Below are 21,404 nucleotides of genomic sequence, written 5' to 3' on the forward strand. Positions count from 1 at the left end.
AGGTGGTGGTGCACCTAGTTGAGTGCACATTACAATGTGCAAGGCCTTGAGTTCGAGCCCCCAGTCCCCATCTGCAGGGAGAAAGCTTTTCAAGTGGTGAAGCAGTGTTGCAGGTGTCTCTCCCTCTCTATGATCTCCTTCCCTCTCTATTTCTGGCTGTCTCTATCCTATAAATGAATAAAGATTAAAATTTTTTAATCAACTTTATGAGGCTGGGTGGTGATGGTACACCTGGTTGGGTTCAAACCCCTGGTCCCCACCTGCAGGGGGAAAGCTTTGCAAGTGGTGAAGCAGTGTTGCAGGTGTCTCTCTGTCTCCTTCTCTATAATCTCCTTCCATCTCAATTTCTGGCTGTCTATAGCCTATAAATAAAGAGGAAAAATCTTTAAAAATCAACTTTATTGGGCTGGATTATGCAAAATGACTCTCATGCCTGAGGCACTAAAATGCCAGGTTCTGTCCCTCATACCACCAGAAACCAGAGCTGAGCAGTGCTCTGGGAAAAAAAAAAAAAAAGGGAAGAGATCAAATTTACATTATTTATGAAGGGTCTACAATACAATGAGAGAATAGGCATAGTCTATGGGCATTGGAAGAGTTTCCCTAGCTAAACTCCCAAAGAGGGCTGCTGTCTAGACCACTTAATGAGGGAGTGCTTATCTTTCCAGAGTGATAGGGTTGCCTATGGACTAACAAAAGCATAACTTTGCTTAAGCCAAATATTAAGCTTGGGTGGAGCGGCCCTTAATTATCTAAACAGCTACCTTCCCATGGCATTATTTGAGGTTTATAATTTGTGGACTTTAATGAAAACCTCAGAAGGAAGGAAGCCTAGTAGAAAATATCCCAGTTCTGCCATGATTAAAATAATCGTTGCTATTTTTCTCTTCAGAGAAGATGCTGAAGCCCCGAAAGCCCGCCTTGTGAAGCCGAGTTCCTCTTCCTCAGGTTCTCGGAGCTCCCGCTCCGGTTCTTCCTCCACTCGCTCCACAGCTAATAGTGCCTCACGCAGCCAGCGGACACTGTCCACGGAAGCAGCACCCCAGCCAGGGCTGGTCACCCATGCGTACAGCATAGTGGGGCCAGCAGTGAGAGGTGCTGAACCAAAGAAAGTCCATCATGTTACCCTGACCAAAGGTGAAACCACACCCAGCATGACCCCCAGCCAGAGCAGAGCCTTCCAAACTGTCTGAACCAGAGTGGACATGACTCACACACTGTCCAGGGAGTCAGAGTCTTAGGACTCCTAGTTTCTGAAGCTCAGTCACCAGCCACACAACCCTTCTTGACTCAGAAGAGAGGTCACTAAATAGCAGTGAGCACTGCATGGAACAGATACAGATGAGTACTTTCCTTATGTGACACCAAACAAGGAAAGCAGTTTAAGCTGATCATTTCCAAAAAGGCAATTCTTTGTGCCTTTAGACCAGAGCTGGGAAGAACAAAGGTCCCAATCTGCGTACTTGTTGAACAGGACCTATATGGTGAGAAAGGTTGGGGGACGAGGGGTGTGAACACATACTTCTCACCTGATGTGTTTTGTATCAATACTTTGATTCACATTGTCGAGAAGAAATGAGGCGTTGTTCTAATATTTTCTATGCATTTCTGAAACCCTATTGGATTGTTGTAATTATTCAGATAGTCAAGCAGAACCCACAGCCTTATACTCCTATCTTCACCATGTACTGGGCTTACACTTCTGAGAAATTCGGGAAAAGGAAACATATCTCTTCTGTGCTGACTTGACTTCATTTGTCTTAAAGTTTAGATATTATTTTCAAAGGCAACTAAAATAGTGGAAGATGGAGAAGAATGCTTGAGTTTCTCCCATTTTATCCACTGCGAACCTTGTTACTTATATTGAACTATAAAAGAACTTGGGGGTGGGTGGGGAGTTCAAATGTATAACAGGAGACTGTGAAAAACTTTCCACTTGAATGACTTTTTGAGGGTCACTGACAAGAATCAGATATACTGGAGCAACTGCAGATTCTCCCTCAACTCAGATGTCTCTAAGAACTTCCCTGCTGGATTTTTCTCTGGAGCAAGAAAACCTGCACCACATGTCACTTAGTAACATCCTTTGGAAGAATTTTTTTTTTTTTTTTTTTTTTTTACAGAAAATGAGATCTTTTAAGGATTCTGAAAAATCATCTAATACAGCATTCTGAGGATATAGAGAAACAGAATTTTAAAACTGACTAGACCAGAAAGAGCAATTAGACTAGTTTTCTTTTACTGTGTCAAGGAGTAGTCTAAGAAATTTTTAGTATTGCACCAAACTTGGAGCTTCCTCATTTCCTTCAGTTTAGGAGAATGATGATGTGAACCTTAAATCATCAGAGATCAGACATCCCTGAGGTTCCCGGAAGGCATTCAAAGTATGCCATCTTTTTCTCCTAAGCGGTTGAAACAGAACTTCAGTATTTCCCCCTACTTAGCCTTGTAGGAAGTCTAGTTATGGAGAGGAAGGAAAGTAAAAGAGTATTTAAGGAAGAGACGGTGAGAATAACTTGTAGGTGGCAGGAGAGGGTGGGGTTAGTATCAGCATTTGGAGAGAACTGGCAGGAATGATTCACTTGGGGAACTAACTATCAGAAGAAGTGACTCATGGGAGGTCTCTAAGAAATAAAAAGAGAGCAGCAGTCTCTAGTACAGTAACTGATCTTTTTTTTTTTTAAAAAAAAAAAAACAATTTTGACTGTTCTGATAGTCAAATTCATCCTTATAATAAGAATGCTAGCCCTAGAATAGCCCTCCAAGGACTTTAGTACACATGTCACCATGTCACCACTGGTAGAGCAAAATATTACTTAAATTCAAAGGTGGTGGGGAGACAGCATAATGGTTGTGCAGAGACTCTCATACCTGAGGCTCCAAAGTCCCAGGTTCAACTCCCCACACCATCACAAGCCAGAGATGAATAGTGCTCTGGTCTTTCTGTAGCTTTCTCTTTCTCTCATGAAAATAAAACAAAAACTGACATCAGAAATTTAAATTCAAAGGGTAGCAAAGAAAAAAGCCATACTAAATATTGTGATGAAAGCTTTGTTTTTAAAATGGAAATCAAATGCTTAAAGGGAAAAGGTGGCTGGCTCTAAGATTCTACCCCATTTCTCTGGTTCCCCCCGCCCCCAACACACACGCACATGGTGCCAATGCATTTCCTTCTAAAGTCCTTTAAGATTTTTTTTTAATTTGTAATTTTTTATCAGAACACTACTGGCTTGTGGTGGTGGTGGTATGTGTGTGGTGGAGAATGAACCTGAGACAATCTTGGAGCCTCAGGTATGAGAATGTTTACCCCTAAAGTCCTTTAAGAAATCACAGTTTTATAGGAGTTTTATAGCGCAGCGGGTTAAACGCACGTGGCACAAAGCGCAAGGACCGGCATAAGGATCTCAGTTCGAGCCCCTGGCTCCCCACCTGCAGGGGGGTCGCTTCACAGGCTGTGAAGCAGGTCTGTAGGTGTCTTTCTCTTCCCCTCCTCTTTCCATTTCTCTCTGTCCTATCCAACAACACCAACATCAATTACAACAATAATAACTACAACAATAAAACAAGGGCAACAAAAGGGAATAAATATTTTAAAAAATAAATTGCAGTTTATTCTCAGGTGGTTTTAATCTGAATTTCTCATCCTTATTAAAAAGAGGGGGGAAAGATGAGAAATTAGAGACACTGAGGGGCAAGCAAGTAGATAGCATAGAAGTTATGCAAAAGGCCTTCATGCCTGAGGTTCCAGGGTCTCAAGTTCAGTCCCCTGACACCATCATAAACCAGAGGGGAACAGTGACCTGATAAACAAAAATGATGAAATAGCTCATTTGGATAGTGTGCTGCTTGCCATGTGTGTGACCTAGGTTTAAGCCCAACCCCACCTTATTAAAGGAAGCTTCAGTGCTGTGCTCTTTCTCTTTCTGCCTCAACAAAGAGGAAAAAAAAAAAAAAGGGAGGGTGAAGAATTTTTCTCCCCCCATGGTTATTGCTGGGGCTCGGTGCCTGCACTACAAATCCACTGCTCCTGCAGCCTTTTTTTTTTTTTACTTTTTTTTTGGATAGGACAGAAATTGAGAAGGGAGAAAGAAAGACAGACACCTGCACACTTGCTTCACCGCTTGTGAATCAGGCCCCCTGCAGGTGGGGAGCTGGGTGCTCGACTGGGATCCTTATGCTTCATACTATGTACAATTAACCCAGTGTACCACTGCCCAGCCCCTCTATTTTCCTTTTAGTTTAATTTAAGAGGGCTAGCATATTTGGAATGCTTCTTATACTAACACTGCCTCATTGTAAAATAGAAAACCCTTTCCTTATTCCTTCTGGTAATGTGGTATCTAGGCAACATATTACTTCTACTATGTAATTCTGAGAACTCTCATTCCTAAAGTACCTGAGCCAAACAAGTGCACTATAGAGGCTGCAGTTGTACTATCACTAGCAATTCACTCATACCATTACTTTGCTACCTTTGAACTGAAGATTTCCTGTCTGATGCCTTTGAAAACGAAAAAAATCAGTCTCCCCAGCATGAAAAGGAGACTTGAGGATTTTGTCATGCTGTGTATTAGACCAAGATACCAGTTAGGTATTGCAGTTATTTTGGAGATCTATTCACACTGGGAGTCAACAACACAAAAACTCATGCAGAAGCTTACTGCCTATTATCTGAGAAATTTTAAAAACTGAAGATTGTGATGCAGTGCTGAAGTCTCAGCAATGATAGTATACTTCTTTTCAAGTCAGGCACTTGAGTTCAGGTCTGATGGGCTCTGGACTTAGGATAAAGTTTGAGCTTCTATTGATTTCAAACCATATCCCATTGACTTTGCAAACACACTTGATTCAAACACACTTGATTCTTTGATATAAAATAGTCATAAGGGGTAAAATAATCACAGAAGATAAAATAGTCATAAGGGGTAAAATAATCACAGAAGATAATGTGTTTGTGAAAAGGCAATATAGATGGAAGGATGTGGATGTTTAAAGAACAACCATTTCAATAAAGTATATAAACAAAACTTAAAAATTTTTAAATAAAGTGGATGCCTTTGTTATTATACTGTATGGAAACCTTTTCAGAATTGCTGTTGCAAGAAAATATAATTTTGCTTCATTCTAGTGTTAACATTTTATATTTTAATTTCTAAGTTGCCTTGTAATTGGGACTGTATTTGATGACAACCAAATATTTATTACAGATGCATCTGTTATCTGCAATTAAGAAATAAATAAGTAAAGGTGGTCCTTTAGGAGAGGCTGAAGTTCATATAACCTGCTCTGGAAATTTATTAGCCTGCTGACAACTACAGAATAACACATATTGAATATCATCTACAATTTGATTTCAGTCACACACATACGAACAACTTTTTCTTACAGAGGAAAATGCTAATTAGTACTAGCAGTAAAATAATCAATGGGCTGGCTTGCCTGGAGGATGACTTCTTTGCCATGCATTCAACCCAGATCCCAGTATGTTGTTCATCTCTACATCTAAAAAGTCAGCCTGCAGTGCAAAACCCCATCATGATACAAAAAAAAAAAACCAAAAACAAACAAAAAAAAACCCGGAAATGCTGATAGTATTTACCACACAAGTTATTTTATGCGAAGGTTATTTATCCAGAGAAATATACTCTTAAGGACTTCAATTACATGTGAAAAGAGAAACTGGGCTTGTGAAATAGTTCACTTGAATAGCCCACTGCTTTGCCATGTGAGCTGCTTGGTGGGACCTGGCCTCACCATGCTGAAGGAAGCTGTAGTGTTGTGGTCTCTTTCACTCTCTGCCTTTTTATCTCTTATTGGGGAAAAAAAAACAAAACAAAACAAAAACACTAAAAGATTGAATTTGCACAGAACTGAACAAGATTATGTATTCTAATTTTTAGACTGTGAGTGTGTTTGAAACTATATATGCATTTAAAGAGCTGGAGACAGGAATTCATTCAGAGCTTCAAACTGAATCATTCTGTTGAATAAAAACATAGTCCAATGCTAGAACACATTTTGAGCAGTGCTTATATATATATTTTTTATTATTGAGAAAAACTTAACAGACAGCACGATGGTTTGATTTACATATATATTGTTAAGTGACTGTTTAATTATTGCTACTAGGCAAAAAACGATGGGGAAAAACCGGATTTGGTTGGGCGCCAATTCCATTCTCTATAGGTATCTCAGGTTAATTACAAAGGCTGCAAAACGTGGGATAGTCTAAGAAACGAGTGAAATAGAAAATTGAGAAGAGCCTTCAAAATCTCTACCTCCCTCTTTCTGGAAATAAGATCTATGGAAAGGAAATTACCTTAGTGTCGCCCATAAAAAAAAATTTAAAAAAAGCAAAAGAATCCGGAAACAGGCTCAGCTCTTGCTCAGCCACATGCTCCTCTTCCCAAAAATGGTTATCTCTGAGCCTCATTTTCTCTCTCTCTCTCTTTCTCGGTTATGAATCACATACAACCCAGGGAACTGTGTTGATAGGTAACAAATGCAGCTCTGTTTTCCGTAAAATCATCATATTATAAAATTAACTTGGGGGGGTGCGGCGGGGGGGAAACGAAGGCTGAAACTCCCTCAAGTGAAGCCGACACTTCCCCCCACGGCAACGAGCAGAGAAAACCCGCGGGGCTCGCCGCCTGCGCCAAGGACAAGCCGTCCTCACGCAGTGTCTGGAGACGCGATTCCAGCCGCGCCGCCAGCAGTTGTCTTTTTTTTATTTTTTATTTTATTTTTAATTTCAGGTAGTCTTGGTGGGCGGAGAAAAAGGCAGAACGTCTCAGCTCTCCGTGCCCACTGATTTATTATTAACCGGGCGGCACACCGGGCCCCCGCCCCCGGACGCCCCGCGCGCTCGGGCCTTCTGGGCTCGCTGCGCTCACGGGCCTCAGCGTGGCTGCCAGTCGGGCGGCGGACAGAGAACGACCCCGAAGAGCTGCTTCCTCGCTCGGGAGACGAGCGGCGCCCCCGGGCTCGCGGGCCCTTTGTTCCGCGCCATTTCCTGACCGGGGGCGGGGAGCTGCCCCCCCCTCCAGTCACCCGAGGGGCAGCGGTGCCGCACGGCTGGCCCACCGAAAGGGGGTCCCGGGCACCTGTCTGGGAAAGGACGCAGGACCCCGCCGTGGCTCGCCGGCTCCCCCAAACCCAGATCGGGCATGGCACGGGGGGAGGGCGAGGGACCCCAACAACACCCCGGGGAAGGGACCACAGCCCCGGTGCCTAGCGGCCAGCGGATGCCCAAAGCCGTGCTGGCGGCGAAACGTGGAAGCTTGGAGGGCCCGAAGGACGGTCTGCCATGCCGCGGTGGGGGTGGGGGTGGGGCGCAACAACCTTCGCGGCCATTTTGTCCTCGCCCCACTTCCGTCTTCTCCTCGCGCTCTGCGGCCCGACCCCTCCCCGCAGGCCGCGCGCCCTTCCTGCCAGAGTGCCGCACCCAGGGGGAGAGAGCGGCCAGGGCCGCAGTCATTGGTCGGCTCCGCGTTGGCCCGCCCCTCGTCCTCCTCCGTCTTCCGTCGCCCCCCCCCCCCCATCCGGGGTGACTGAGGACTCCCGCGCGCGGGCTCCGGCGGCCCCACCCTCCCTTTCCCCGGGGCCGTTCGGAGAGTGGGGGCGGGAATGAAAGTTCCAGAACGCCGAGGTGAGTGCGTCATTGCGAGGCGGGGTCGGAGGAGGAGGGAGCTAGGCTGCAAAAGGGGCTCCGTCATTGGGCCTTATGGAGGGGTGAACGCGCTCATTGGCTGAGGGCGTGTGATGGGCAGCCGGCAGGGGCGGGACCCTTCTGGAAGGTTCTGAGGCAGGGTATAAGAGACAGGGCGGCGGGCGAGTCCCGGTCTCATTGAACGCCGCGGCAGCCTCCCCGCCTCTTCTCTCTCTGCTACTGCCGCCGGGTCTACGCGTGAGGTAAGGCCGCAAACCCCTGCACTGCACTTGTGCGTGAGGGCCTGGGAAAACCACCCGGGTATAAGGGAGTTGAGGGTGTCTGAGGAGCCTGCGGCTCTCCCGGGCTTGGTGTGTGGGGGCCTCTCCTCAGCCTGAGGGCGGCGGACGGATCGGGGTCGGCTCGGAACCATAGGCCAATAGCTACCGGGGAAAATGGCCGAGCTTGGGCGCGGCAGGGGTGGGCAGAAGGGCGGCCCGCCGGTGGCTGGAGCCAGCTTTTAAGACGCGGTCGCCACCTTCAAAAGCGGAAACGGGCGGCTTCCCTGCACCGGGAGACCGGGGCGCCGGAGGGCGGTGGGGTGGGGGAGGGGAGGGTCGACCCCGAGGCCACGTGGTCCATGGCGCAGATCGGCGCCGGGCGCTCCTCCAGCAGGCACGGCCCCCCGCACTGCTGGTGCCGTGTCGCCGGAAGTGATCGCTCCCCATCTTCCTGCAGGGAGCGCGTGGCTGGGCGTTTGTTCTCTAAGGGCCTGTGACATGTTCTCTTTTTATTCTCTGCTGCAGCAACCATGTCGAAGGGACCTGCAGTCGGCATTGATCTTGGCACCACCTACTCCTGTGTGGGCGTTTTCCAACACGGGAAGGTGGAAATCATTGCCAACGATCAGGGGAACCGGACAACCCCAAGCTATGTCGCATTTACTGACACTGAGCGGTTGATCGGTGATGCCGCAAAGAATCAAGTTGCAATGAACCCCACCAATACAGTTTTCGGTGAGTAGCCCATAGCTCCATTGTTAGATACCTTGATACCTTTTAATAATTTAAATAGCCATAAAGGTGTGACTGGGAGAGGCAGCGCAGCTGGGGGATTGCTTCCGTTATGCCCAGAGCCCTCTAAGGAGCGCTACTTGTGAAAAATCCAGAAAACCTCACTGGCGCATAATGAACTCGTCCACTGCGCCCCCTTCTGGCCCTATTGAATTATTTGAAGTGAGGTTGGAAGCGTGTAATTTAAACTCGGGTTTTTCTCCGGTCTTAAAAATAAGGAAAAACCTTAAGGTTGTACAGCTTATGTAAGTCTTTAAAATTGTAGGGCTGTTTCCATATTTTAGAACTGGCTAAACACAGCACCGCTCAACTAAATGTATACATAATTGGTGCGGGTGCTATCATAGAACACATGCTTGAGTTCAGTGCTGTAGCCACACTCATTTTAAGTTAATCCAAAGGTTTTCTCATGCTTTGTCTTTGATAGATGCCAAACGCCTGATTGGACGCAGATTTGATGATGCTGTTGTTCAGTCTGATATGAAGCACTGGCCCTTCATGGTTGTGAATGATGCAGGCAGGCCCAAAGTCCAAGTAGAATACAAGGGGGAGACAAAAAGTTTCTACCCAGAAGAAGTCTCGTCCATGGTTCTGACCAAGATGAAGGAAATTGCAGAAGCCTACCTTGGGAAGGTGAGTTGACTGCCTTTTATAAAGGATTTGCCAGTGCCCTGTTAAGAGGTCCATTAATACACTGTACTTCTTGCTAATAGCTTCAGCTGGTTAGTAGTTCACTAGTCTTCACTAGAACATGGCATCCAGAAGTGATGGTTATACGGTTTAACAAGCTGATTTTTTTTTTCCTTAGACTGTTACCAATGCCGTGGTCACAGTACCTGCATACTTCAATGACTCTCAACGTCAGGCTACCAAAGATGCTGGGACTATTGCTGGTCTGAATGTACTTAGAATCATTAATGAGCCAACTGCTGCTGCCATTGCTTATGGCTTGGATAAAAAGGTAAATCATTTGTGGTGTAATTTTAAGATATTCCAACTGTTTGCAAATAATCTACAAGTCAGTAACCTGACATACAATTTAATGCAGGTTGGAGCTGAGAGAAATGTGCTGATCTTTGACTTGGGAGGAGGCACTTTTGATGTGTCAATTCTCACTATTGAAGATGGGATCTTTGAAGTCAAATCTACAGCAGGAGACACCCACTTGGGTGGAGAAGACTTTGACAATCGAATGGTCAACCATTTTATTGCAGAATTCAAACGCAAGCACAAGAAGGACATAAGTGAGAACAAGAGGGCTGTCCGCCGCCTACGTACTGCTTGTGAACGTGCAAAGCGTACACTCTCTTCCAGCACCCAGGCCAGTATTGAAATTGATTCCCTGTATGAAGGAATTGATTTCTACACCTCCATTACCCGGGCCCGATTTGAAGAATTGAATGCTGACTTGTTCCGTGGCACCCTGGATCCAGTAGAAAAAGCCCTTCGGGATGCCAAGCTTGACAAATCCCAGATTCATGACATTGTCTTGGTGGGTGGTTCTACTCGTATCCCCAAGATTCAGAAGCTTTTACAGGACTTCTTCAATGGGAAAGAATTGAACAAGAGCATCAACCCTGATGAGGCTGTGGCTTATGGTGCAGGTAAATATATACCGACTTAAAATAGGGCCAAGAGAGTCTGTTAGCCCTACCTAGTTGATTTCTCGCTATGATGAATGATTATTTAAACATTCGTAGTTTCCACCAAAAGCTTTTGCTAATGATGGCCAAACTTCCTTGGATGTCTGAGCGATAAACAATTTTAGTTATTGCTGTGTGTATTGTACTGCCTTTTATTAAACTGTTTCTTTATATACTTAGCTGTCCAGGCGGCCATTCTATCGGGAGACAAGTCTGAAAATGTTCAAGATTTGCTGCTGTTGGATGTCACTCCTCTTTCCCTTGGCATTGAAACTGCTGGTGGGGTAATGACAGTCCTGATCAAGCGCAATACTACCATTCCTACCAAGCAGACACAGACCTTCACTACCTACTCTGATAACCAGCCGGGTGTGCTCATTCAGGTATGTGCTTTTAGGCTCTGTGGGATGGGAAAGGTTTAATTTCGCTGTGATGATGGATTCCACACCATTCGTAGTTTCCACCAGAACTCTTTGTGTTGGCAAGTTCCTTCCTTGGATGTCTGAGCGAACAGTCTAATACAGTTAAGAAACTGTGTTTAGCAAAGCCTTTCTAATGGGCATAATCTCTTTTCCTGTTAAGGTTTATGAAGGTGAACGTGCCATGACTAAGGATAACAACCTGCTTGGCAAGTTTGAACTCACAGGCATACCCCCTGCACCCCGTGGTGTTCCCCAGATTGAGGTCACATTTGATATTGATGCCAATGGCATCCTCAATGTGTCTGCTGTGGATAAGAGCACAGGGAAAGAAAACAAGATCACCATCACCAATGATAAGGGTAAGTTTGCTATGCTGGAATGGTCAAAGAACGGGAATTTACTGAATTTTGTTAGAATCCTTCCATTAATATACTTGTTTTCACAGGCCGATTGAGTAAGGAAGATATCGAGCGTATGGTCCAGGAGGCTGAGAAGTACAAAGCTGAGGATGAGAAACAGCGGGACAAGGTATCTTCCAAGAATTCCCTTGAGTCCTATGCTTTCAACATGAAAGCAACTGTTGAAGATGAGAAACTTCAAGGCAAGATCAATGATGAGGACAAGCAGAAGATTCTTGACAAGTGCAATGAAATCATCAATTGGCTTGATAAGAACCAGGTTTGTAATTACTTATTACTTATTAATGGTGGTGGCTGGGTCACAATGATGAATGGTCCAAACATTCGCGGTTTCCACCAGAATTTTAGATGTTGGTAACTTACCTTCCTTGGATGTCTGAGTGACTCAAAGAGCCCAGAGTTCTGATTTGTCTCAGGCTTTTTTCCTTTGCTGTTAATCATAGATTTTTTTTTTGTTTTCCCCAGACTGCTGAAAAGGAAGAATTTGAACATCAGCAGAAGGAGCTGGAAAAAGTCTGCAATCCCATCATTACCAAGCTATACCAGAGTGCAGGTGGCATGCCAGGAGGGATGCCTGGTGGCTTCCCTGGTGGTGGAGCTCCTCCCTCTGGTGGTGCCTCCTCTGGGCCTACCATTGAAGAAGTTGATTAAGCAGACCAGACCCAAGTACAAGTTAGCATTGTTCCATTCATTGAAGGACCCAAATTTAGCAAAATTTATGGCAGTAATTAACAGTTGAGCTGCTTTAGTAATAACTGGGCATTCTTGATACTTGAATATGGAACATGTGCACAGGGAAACATTGCACTTTATAAGCACTGTATTGTAAGTGGAAAATGCAATGTCTTAAATAAAACTATTTAAAATTGGCACCATGCTTGTGTGATTTTTTTTTTTTTCTCCCCCTCAGGGCATTAAATGTGGGGCTTTGTACATGTTTATTTCCAGATTAACTTATGAAATGAAAAATTAGCAGTTGTTTTTTCAGGTCGGTTTAACCTTTTAAAATTTGGCATTTGTTTTAGCAGGGACAGCAGAAGCATGTTAAATTTTTTGTTTTTTATTGTGTAGAGACAGCTAGAAATTCAGAGGGGAGAGAGCTGCAGATGTGCTTACGCCCCTGCAGGTAGGGACTGGAGGCTTGAACCCAGGTTCTTGCACACAGGTATGCCACCACACCTAGCCCATAAGTTAATTCTTCAAAGGCTGGTTTGCAACAAATTGTAAGTCTTCTAGAGACCTAGGAAAGAGACGATCCTTTGTCCCCCATTTCAACAAAAACTTGTCATCACCCAACATGCATCAAGTTTTGCCATCTGGTCTTAAATAGTTTTTGCCACCTGGTAGTGGGGAGGAGTATACAGAGTTACTGGGTACTGTCCTAGCAATTTTTTAAAAAATATTTCCCTTTTTCTTGCCCTTATTGTGGATATTGAGAGGAGGGGGATAGAGACCTGCAGATATGCTTCACCACTTGTGAAGCAACTCCTGCAGATGGAGCCAGGGGGTTGAAACATTTGTGCTTTGTGCCACCTGAGCCGCACTACTGCCCAACTCTTTTTAACTTGTATTTTTTTTTTTAATATTTTACTTATTCCCTTTTGTTGCCCTTGTTTTATTGTAGTTACTGTTATCGTTGGATAGTACAGAGAAATGGAGAGAGGAGGGGAAGACAGGGAGAGAAAGACACACACCTGCAGACCTGCTTCACCGCCTGTGAAGTGACTCCCCTGCAGGTGGGGAGCCAAGGTTTGAACCGGGATGCCGGTCCTTGTGCTTAACCCGCTGCGCTACAGCCTGACTCCCCTTTAACTTGTGTTTTTATTGATGGGATAGACAAGTCCAGAAATAAGAGGGGAGGGATAGAGGATGAGAGATAGTGTGCAGCACTGCTATACCACTTGGGAAGCTTTCCCCCCTGTAGGTGGGGACTTGGGGGCTCTAAGCCAGGTCCACATTGTAACATTGGCGCTCAACCAGGTGCACCACCTGGCCCGCAATTGTTAAACTGACTTAAAACGGTTCAAGTGCAGTACTTTGGTGGTACTGGAGATGTAACCTGTGACATCAGACAAGAAATTTTTGGCTGTAGTCCAATAAGAATGTTAAATGTATGATCAGGACAAGGGTAGGTGGTGTGCTGGTTATGCAAAGTGATGTTTCTATCTGAGGCTCCAAAGTCCCAGTTTCAATCCCAAGCTGAGCAGAGTCAATTTAAAATGGCTTCACTTTTCAGTTGATTTGGACACTACCTTTAACATCAGATGGCTTCTAAAGATGATAGGTGCACAGGTGCACATACAGGTACACAGGCCTCAGTACAGATCACTGAATTGGCGTTATTGAATATACTGAAAATAAAGGAGTAGTGATTTTCCCTGCATGGCCGGGAGTGGGGCCTTGAATCAGGATCCTTGTCCATTGTTAAGACTCTCAACTATGTGCGTCACCACCTGGCCCCAGGAGTAGTGATTTTAAAATGAGGTCAGGGCATCTGCAGCGCGTGCAGTGCCAGATAAAAGATGTTCGCACCCCATGTGAACTAGCTCTCCCAGTCACCTGCCTCTGCTGGCTGACATTGAAACTATAGTACTACATTAGTTTAGTACTACAGTACTAAACTATAGTACTACATTACTTAGTTAAGCTTAGTTGCATAAAGTGTAGTACAAAGAAAATGCCTATATACCTTTGCTCAAGCATATACTAAATACTTCCAAGGCCCTGTGCTTTTCATCAGAAAAAAAACAGCCGCTTAGGATCCTGCTACGGATGGTGATAGGGAAGAAGCACAGCAAGTAACATTTGGCCTTCATATGTATGTCCACTAGGTGGCAGTAGCTTTTAGGGAAAAAAGGTTGAACTAAGGTTTGTGTTTTTTGTTTCACAGATTGCCTAACTGGAAGCACAAAACTGCTGTGTAAGGAGGGCAGCCATATAATATTCACATTCCAAACAAGGCATCTGAGTAAGTGGGAAAGTATCCAGCTTTTGGGTATGATGAGTAAATATTCAGGGTTACCTAGTAGTGAGCATAGAAGAGTAAGGGACATTAATATGAAGAAAAAAAATAACAGTGTGAAGTCTTTCCTAATCTACTCTTCCTAGTTTTAAGTACCTGCATTATTTCCCTAGCAAGTTTTATTTTAGTGAGAGAACAGCACTGCCCAATTGATGGTGGTGGAAGGGATTGAACTTGGGACCTCAAACTAAGGCATTGAAGTGAAACTTGGATAACAATTAGACTGTCTCGGGAGTTGGGTGGTAGCGCAGTGGGTTAAGCACAAGGACCAGCGGAAGTATCCCGGTTCGAGCCCCCGGCTCCTCACCTGCAGGGGAGTCGCTTCACAGGCAGTGAAGCACGTCTACAGGTATCTTTCTCTCTCCCTCTTTGTCTTCCCCTCCTCTCTCCATTTCTCTGTCCTGTCCAACAATGATGACATCAATAAGAACTACAACAATAAAATAAGGGCATCAAAAGGGAATAAATATTTTTTAAAAATTATACTGTCTCCCTGCCCTGTCTGGTCATTTTTATTTTATTGTCTCTAGGGTTATTACTGGGCCTCGGTCAGTGCCTGCACTACAAATCCACTACTCCTGGAGGCTATCTTTTTTTTTTTTTAATTCCCTTTTATTGCCCTTGTTTTATTGTAGTTATTATTGATGTCACTGTTGTTGGATAGAACAGAGAGAAATGGAGAGAGGAGGGGAAGACAGAAGGAGATAAAGAGAGACATCTACTACAGACCTACTTCACCGCCTGCGAAGGGACTCCCTTGCAGGTAGGGAGCCAGGGGCTCGAACCTGGATCCTTATGCTGGTCCTTGCGCTTTTGCACCACATGCATTTAACCCACTGCGCTACCGCCTGACTCACAGAGGCTATCTTACCTTTTGTTGTCCTTGTTTATCATTGTTATTGTTGTCATCATTGTTGTATAGAACAGTGAGAAATGGAGACAGATGGGGAGAGAAAGCTAGACACCTGTAGACTTACTTGCCTCACCGCTTGTGAAGCAACCCTCCTGCAGTTGATCCAGGAGCTCGAACTGGGATCCTTACACTGGTCCTTGTGCACTTAACCCACTGCGCTACTGCCCAGCCCTGTTTTTTTTTTTTTTAATATTTATTTATTCCCTTTTTGTTGCCCTTGTTGTTTTATTGTTGTAGTTATTATTGTTGTCTGTCTTCATTGTTGGAGAAACAGAGAAATGGAGAGAGGAGGGGAAAACAGAGGAGGAGAGAAAGATAGACACCTGCAGACCTGCTTCACCACCTGTGAAGCAACTCCCCTGCAGGTGGGGAGCCCGGGAGGGGGGGTTCGAACCGAGATCCTTATGCCAGTCCTTGCGCTTTGCACCACATGCACTTAACTCGCTGTGCTACCGCCCAACCCCCCACTATAGACTTTTTTAAAAAATATTTTATTTATTGAGAAAGATAGGAGGAGAGAAGGAACCAGATGTCACTCTGGTACATGTGCTGCCGGGAATTGAACTCAGAACCTCAATGCTTGAGAGTCCAATGCTTTATTGGCTGTGCCACCTACCGGACCACTCTATAGACTCTTTACTAGGTAGGTATATCATCAAGGCAGATTCTTCTTTCTGAAACTAAATGTCTATATATGAGATAGGGGTTGTAATACTTAGTCATTACATTTGTTTCTATGAGGTTAAATGAGCCAGTACATTTGAAACATTTAGCACAGTGCCTAGCTCATAGAATAAGGGTTCAGTAAAGGATGTCTACTATTGTTAACTATCAAGTACTAATTATTGGTAATGTTTCTCAAGATTGCTATAGCAGTATGCCCAACATGTTCTGTCTCACAGTTCTGTTTCACAGTTATGCTGGGGCATTGGGAAGGAAACATGGTCATGCTTCTCACCTAGCTCTTCTGATAGCCATATAGACACTAACACGTGCACACACACACACACCACATAGGACACGTGGATACAACGTGACTTTTTAAAAATATTTCATTATTGGATAAAGACAGAAATGGGGAAGGGAGGGGAGGGGAAGATAGGGAGAGACACTTGCAGCCCTGCTTCACTACTTCTGAAGTTTTCACCCTGCAGATGGGGGACCAGGGGCTTGAACCTGGGTCCTTGCTCACTGTAGTGTGAGTGCTTAACCAGGTGCACCACCACCTGGTCCCATTCTTTTTTTTTTTTTTTTTTGCCTCCAGGATTATTGCCGGGGCTCGGTGCCTGCACCACAAATTCACTGCTCCTGGAAGCCATTTTTTCCCTTTTGTTACCCTGGTTGTTTTACCATTGTTGTGGTTTGTTATTATCGCTGTTATTGATGTCGTTGTTGTTGGATAGGACAGAGAGAAATGGAGAGAGGAGGGGAAGACAGGGCAAGAGAAAGACAGACACCTGCAGACCTGCTTCACCCCCTATGAAGGGGGAAGCGACTCCCCCTGCAGGTGGGGAGCAGGGGCCTCCAACCGGTCCTTGCGCTTTCTGCCACATGTGCTTAACCCATTGCACTACCGCCTGACCCCCTGGTCCTGTTTTTTTTTTTTTAACCTGTATGCTTCCACAGATTCTCTCTTTATCTGTCTTTTTCTCTGTCCACATTTCCTTTTTGTAAGGACAGGAGTTATATTGCATTTACATAGGGTAATCAGATTCTAAATTAGTGGGTATTAGAATTTAACCATACACTTTTTTTAGAGGTGGAGAGGTAAGGAACAGTTACATTCCTTTTTATCACTACAGAGGAATCCCCTATCTACCTTTTGCCAAAATACAGAGTACAATCTAGGGAGGGCATAGATAGCATAGTGGTTATGCAAAGAGGCTGAGTCTCCAAAGTCTCAGGTTCAGTCCTCCTGCATCACAATAAGCCAGAGCTGAGCAGTGCTCTGGTTAAAAAAAAAAAAAAATAGTACACCCTAGACAAAATCAAAGTACCTGTTCTTTAGTCGGCCTTTTAATTACAGTCACTTCCTGAAGCGAGCCCCACCACAGATCACTGTGGACAGTGTTCCCCTCTCTCCTACCAGCCCATCGTCCCTCTGGACTCCCAGGCAATGTCTAATTCTATTACTTCCAGTGATTTCCCCGTGGGCAGCAGTTTATTTCTGTCATCAAGTCTCTGATGAAATCTTTAGCTATGAAATGTTTAGTCCAATCCCCACAAATCGTGTGTAGTGTTAACATGTCACAAGCCGCCTGCGGCCTGCATTATGTGGTAATTTGGAAAGAAGAGAAGTGATAATATAGGGCCGAACTTCTTTGTGAGCTCGCATTAATGCTGGAGCTGGTGATGTCAATTGATAGTCCATTGATTGGGACTAATAGTGCATAGAGGGGGCAGATTTAGGGCAAGGTAGGGAATAAAGAATATTGACGACTAGTCACCAGGTTCCCGTAGCTTTTAATCTATTATTGCCCCCTTTTAATGCAACTTCTGAGCCAACTTCACTTACTTCTACCAGCTTTGCCTGCCGAGCTGAGCTGTGAAGCCAGTGGGATGCCATGCCCAGAGTGGCCTAGAGTTCCCCAGTATTGATTCTCTGATGTTCTGGGGTGTGAATTATAATTATTTCATTAAGCCCTTTAATGGGTATCAACTCCAAACCTTCCCCAGCCCCGGCTGGGGTGGCCAGAGCAAGAACGACATCATTAATCTGTGTTCATCTCATTGCCACCGACTGTCCTACCCTCGACCCTTTTTTTTCCCTCCTATTATCGCCTCTGTGATTTTAGTGGGAAGCTGGTCGATACAGTCTCAGAGAGAAGCCCAGAAGAGGAGCTGGCTGATGTGGGGAGGGTAGAGGGGAGGTCGTGCACAGATGAGCAGGCTGCAGTGTTGGTTAATCACAGTAAGGGAGTTGCTAATCACTCAGGCCTGACCAGTTCTAGTTTGCCTGTGCTGCGAGGTGATGCAGATACTTTGGGACCAAAGGAAAGCTCTTACATCCACTTCCTTGTGTGGCTTTTGAGTCCTGATCCAGCTCAGGGATGTTCTACACTTTCACTTAAGTAATTGATCAACTTTCCTGAGCAGGAGCCTCACATCCGAAGTCTAATCTCCCCAGGTGCATAGCCTTCATTGTTATGGTAGTGGTATAGGGCTCCACTGACTTAGCTCTTCATGTCAAAATGACACATTAGAAAAAGACTGTCTGGGCTAGGTGGTGGCACACCTGGTAGAGTGCATGTGTTACAGTATGCAAGGACCTGGGTTCAATCCCCCAGTCTACCTGCAGAAGAGGAAGTTTCACAAGCAGTGAAGCTGTGTTGCAGGTCTCTTTCCTTCTCCCCATTCCTTCCCAATTTCTCTCTGTCTCTATCCTAAATAAGTTATATATATATACACATGTATATATATTATTTATTTTGGGGTTTTTTATATTTTATTTATTTTCCTTTTTGTTGCCCTTGTTTTTATTGTTGTTGTGGTTATTGTTGTTATTGATGTCGTTGTTGCTGGATAGGACAGAGAAGGAGAGAGAAGGGGGAGAGAAACATAGACACCTGCAGACCTGCTTCATCACTTGTGAAGTGACTCCCCTGCAGGTGGGGAGCCGGGGGCTCAAACTGGGATCCTTGCACTTTGTGCCATGTGAGCTTAACCCGCTGCGCCACTACCTGACCCCCTATTTTTGTTTTTTAATGAAAGAGAAGAGACACCAGATAATTCTATTTATTTATTTATTTATTTATTTCCCTCCAGAGTTATTTCTGGGCCTCTGCTCCTGGCGGCTATTTTTTCCCTTTCGTTGCCCTTGTTTTATTGTTGTTGTGGTTATTGTTGTTATTGATGTCATTGTTGTTGGATAGGACAGAGAGAAACGGAGAGAGGAGGGGAAGACAGAGAGGGGGAGAGAAAGATAAGGCACTCGCAGACCTGCTTCACCACCAGTGAAGCAACCCCCCTGCAGGTGGGGAGCTGGGGGCTCAAACTGGGATCCTTGCACTTTGCGCCATGTGAGCTTAACCCGCTGCGCCACTACCTGACCCCCTATTTTTTTTTAAAATATTTTATTTATTAATTAATGAGAAACATAGGAGAGAGAGAGCCAGACATCACTCTGGTACATGTGCTGCCGGGGATTGAACTCATGACCTCATGCTTGAGAGTCTGATGCTTTACCCACTGCACCACCTCCCGGACCACCCTATTTTTGTTTTTAATGAGAGAGAGAAGAGACACCAGATAACCCTAACATTTATTTATTTATTTATTTATTTATTTATTTATTTACTTATTTATTTTTTCCTCCAGAGTTATTTCTGGGCCTCTGCTCCTGGCGGCTATTTTTTCCCTTTCGTTGCCCTTGTTTTATTGTTGTTGTGGTTGTTGTTGTTATTGATGTCGTTGTTGTTGGATAGGACAGAGAGAAATGGAGAGAGGAGGGAAAGACAGAGAGGAGGAGAGAAAGATAGACACCTGCAGACCTGCTTCACCGCCTGTGAAGCGACCCCCCTGCAGGTGGGGACCCAGGGGCTTGAACTAGGATCCTTACCGACGTCCTTGCATTTTGTGCCAAGTGCGCTACCACCAGACCCCCCCCCCCCCAGATAACTCTTCAGCTCTGGCCTATAGTGGTGCTGGGGATTGAATGTGGAACTTTGGAGCCTCAGGCATGAGAGTCTGTTTGCAAAACCATATGCTACCTCTCCCTCCAAAGTCTTTTGCATAATCATTGTTATCTTGCCAACCTGTAAATAAAATATAAAAAAAATAAAAAGACTAACTGGGCAACTCGGGAAAAGCCTATCTGAACATTTTTGGGGAGGGCAGTCCCTCACTAGTAATTGTTTTTTGGGAGAGCAGTCCCTCCCTAGTAATTGTTTTTTCAAGATAAGGTTTCCCATAAGCAGTCATGTAATCTATGAGTACAGGTGGCTTATTCCTACTGTTCCAATCTGTGTGCCTTTTATTTCATTTTCCCCATTGTTTCTTTTGTCTGGAAGCTCCAGTAAAATGTTGACCAGAATGATGAGTGGGCATCTTTGCCTTGTTTTATGCTTTCTCCTAAAGATGGGAAACAAGGCAAAGATGCCCACTCATCATTCTGGTCAACACCAGTGAGTGTGATAATAATTTTGAGAGTTTTTTTTTTTTAAATAAATACTGTTTAATAAGCTCAGTTTTGGTATCATGCCTATGAAGGGTAAATTTATTGGGCAGGGAGGTAGTACAATAGTTATGCAACAGACTTTCATGCTTTAGGCTCTGATGTTCCAGGCTCAATCTCCTGCAGTACAGTAAGTCAGAGTTGAGCAGTGCTCTGATGAAGAAAAAAAGAAAAAAGTGAATTTGTTGAGAATGTCAACTTATCAATGACAAAAGTGCCAGCAGAAATAAGGGTGAAGGCTAGAGGACTAAGTAATTGTAGAAGCTCACCATTTAATTTTCAATCACCATGACTGAAGTAGTATCAGGTGTTGTAAAATGTGACTGTAGTGGTCCAGGAGGTGGTGTAATGGATGAAGCACTGGACTCTGAAGTGTGAGGTCCTGAGTTCAATTTTTTTTTTTTTTTTTACCAGAACACTGCTCAACTCTGGCTTATGTATGGTGGTGCAGGGGATTGAACCTGGGACTTTGGAACCTCAGACATGAGAGTCTCATTGCATAACCACTATCCTATCTACCCACCACTCTTAAGTTCAATTTCTGGCAGCACATGTGCCAGAGTGATGTGTGATTCTTTCCCTCTCCTATCTTCTTTCTTTCTTTTTTTTTTACTTTTTTAAAAAAATTTATTTCTTTATTGGGGAATTAATGTTTTACATTCAACAGTAAATACAACAGTTTGTACATGCATAACATTCCCCAGTTTCCCATTTAACAATACAACACCCACTATGTCATTTATCATCCTTCATGGACCTGTATTCTCCCCACCCACCCCAGAGTCTTTTACTTCGGTGCAATACACCAATTCCATTTCAGGTTCTACTTGTGTTTTCTCTTCTGATCTTGTTCCCTCTCCTATCTTCTTTATGAATAATTTTTTTTTTTTTTGCCACTAGGATTATTACTGGGGCTCACTGCCTGCACTGTGAATCAACCACTCCCAGTAGACATTTTTTCTTTTATTTTCTATCTCCTCAGAGCGTCTTATCCTCATGGATCTCGGTACAGGTCTATGATAAGATTCTCATCTCATTCTGTCTTCATTTGAGAGGACAGAGAGAAATTTAGAAGGGAGGGGAGATAGAGA

The 21,404-nt window shown here is 44.5% G+C and overlaps 2 protein-coding genes, 1 long non-coding RNA gene and 2 other non-coding genes across 6 annotated transcripts in view; all 5 read left to right on the forward strand.

Annotated features, from left to right (window-relative positions):
* The window catches only part of CLMP (CXADR like membrane protein), a 119,309-nt gene extending 116,636 nt beyond the window's left edge, over positions 1–2,673 (forward strand). For both annotated transcript variants that reach the window (XM_007528976.3, XM_060179877.1), the window contains exon 7: positions 893–2,673. In XM_007528976.3, coding sequence (XP_007529038.2) covers positions 893–1,193 — 301 coding nt within the window. In that variant the 3' untranslated portion in view covers positions 1,194–2,673. The remainder of the gene's footprint in view (positions 1–892) is intronic.
* Positions 2,674–7,764: 5,091 nt separating this feature from the next.
* Positions 7,765–12,077, forward strand: HSPA8 (heat shock protein family A (Hsp70) member 8). The gene is made up of 9 exons (XM_007528960.3): positions 7,765–7,911; positions 8,455–8,664; positions 9,149–9,354; positions 9,530–9,682; positions 9,770–10,325; positions 10,545–10,747; positions 10,947–11,145; positions 11,232–11,464; positions 11,671–12,077. The coding sequence occupies exons 2-9, from the start codon at positions 8,460–8,462 to the stop codon at positions 11,854–11,856; spliced, it is 1,941 nt and encodes a 646-aa protein (XP_007529022.1). The 5' UTR covers positions 7,765–7,911; positions 8,455–8,459; the 3' UTR covers positions 11,857–12,077.
* Positions 10,388–10,476, forward strand: LOC132535202 (small nucleolar RNA SNORD14). The gene has a single exon (XR_009546971.1). It is a non-coding gene; the product is annotated as a small nucleolar RNA SNORD14 (small nucleolar RNA).
* Positions 10,789–10,874, forward strand: LOC132535201 (small nucleolar RNA SNORD14). The gene has a single exon (XR_009546970.1). It is a non-coding gene; the product is annotated as a small nucleolar RNA SNORD14 (small nucleolar RNA).
* A 1,960-nt stretch (positions 12,078–14,037) lies between the features above and the next one.
* Positions 14,038–21,404, forward strand: part of LOC132534979 (uncharacterized) — a 45,627-nt gene continuing 38,260 nt past the window's right edge. The window contains exon 1 of the long non-coding RNA XR_009546741.1: positions 14,038–14,173. This is a non-coding gene — a long non-coding RNA (uncharacterized LOC132534979). The remainder of the gene's footprint in view (positions 14,174–21,404) is intronic.

Source organism: Erinaceus europaeus, chromosome 20, assembly GCF_950295315.1.
Source record: "Erinaceus europaeus chromosome 20, mEriEur2.1, whole genome shotgun sequence".
Lineage (NCBI taxonomy): Eukaryota > Metazoa > Chordata > Mammalia > Eulipotyphla > Erinaceidae > Erinaceus > Erinaceus europaeus.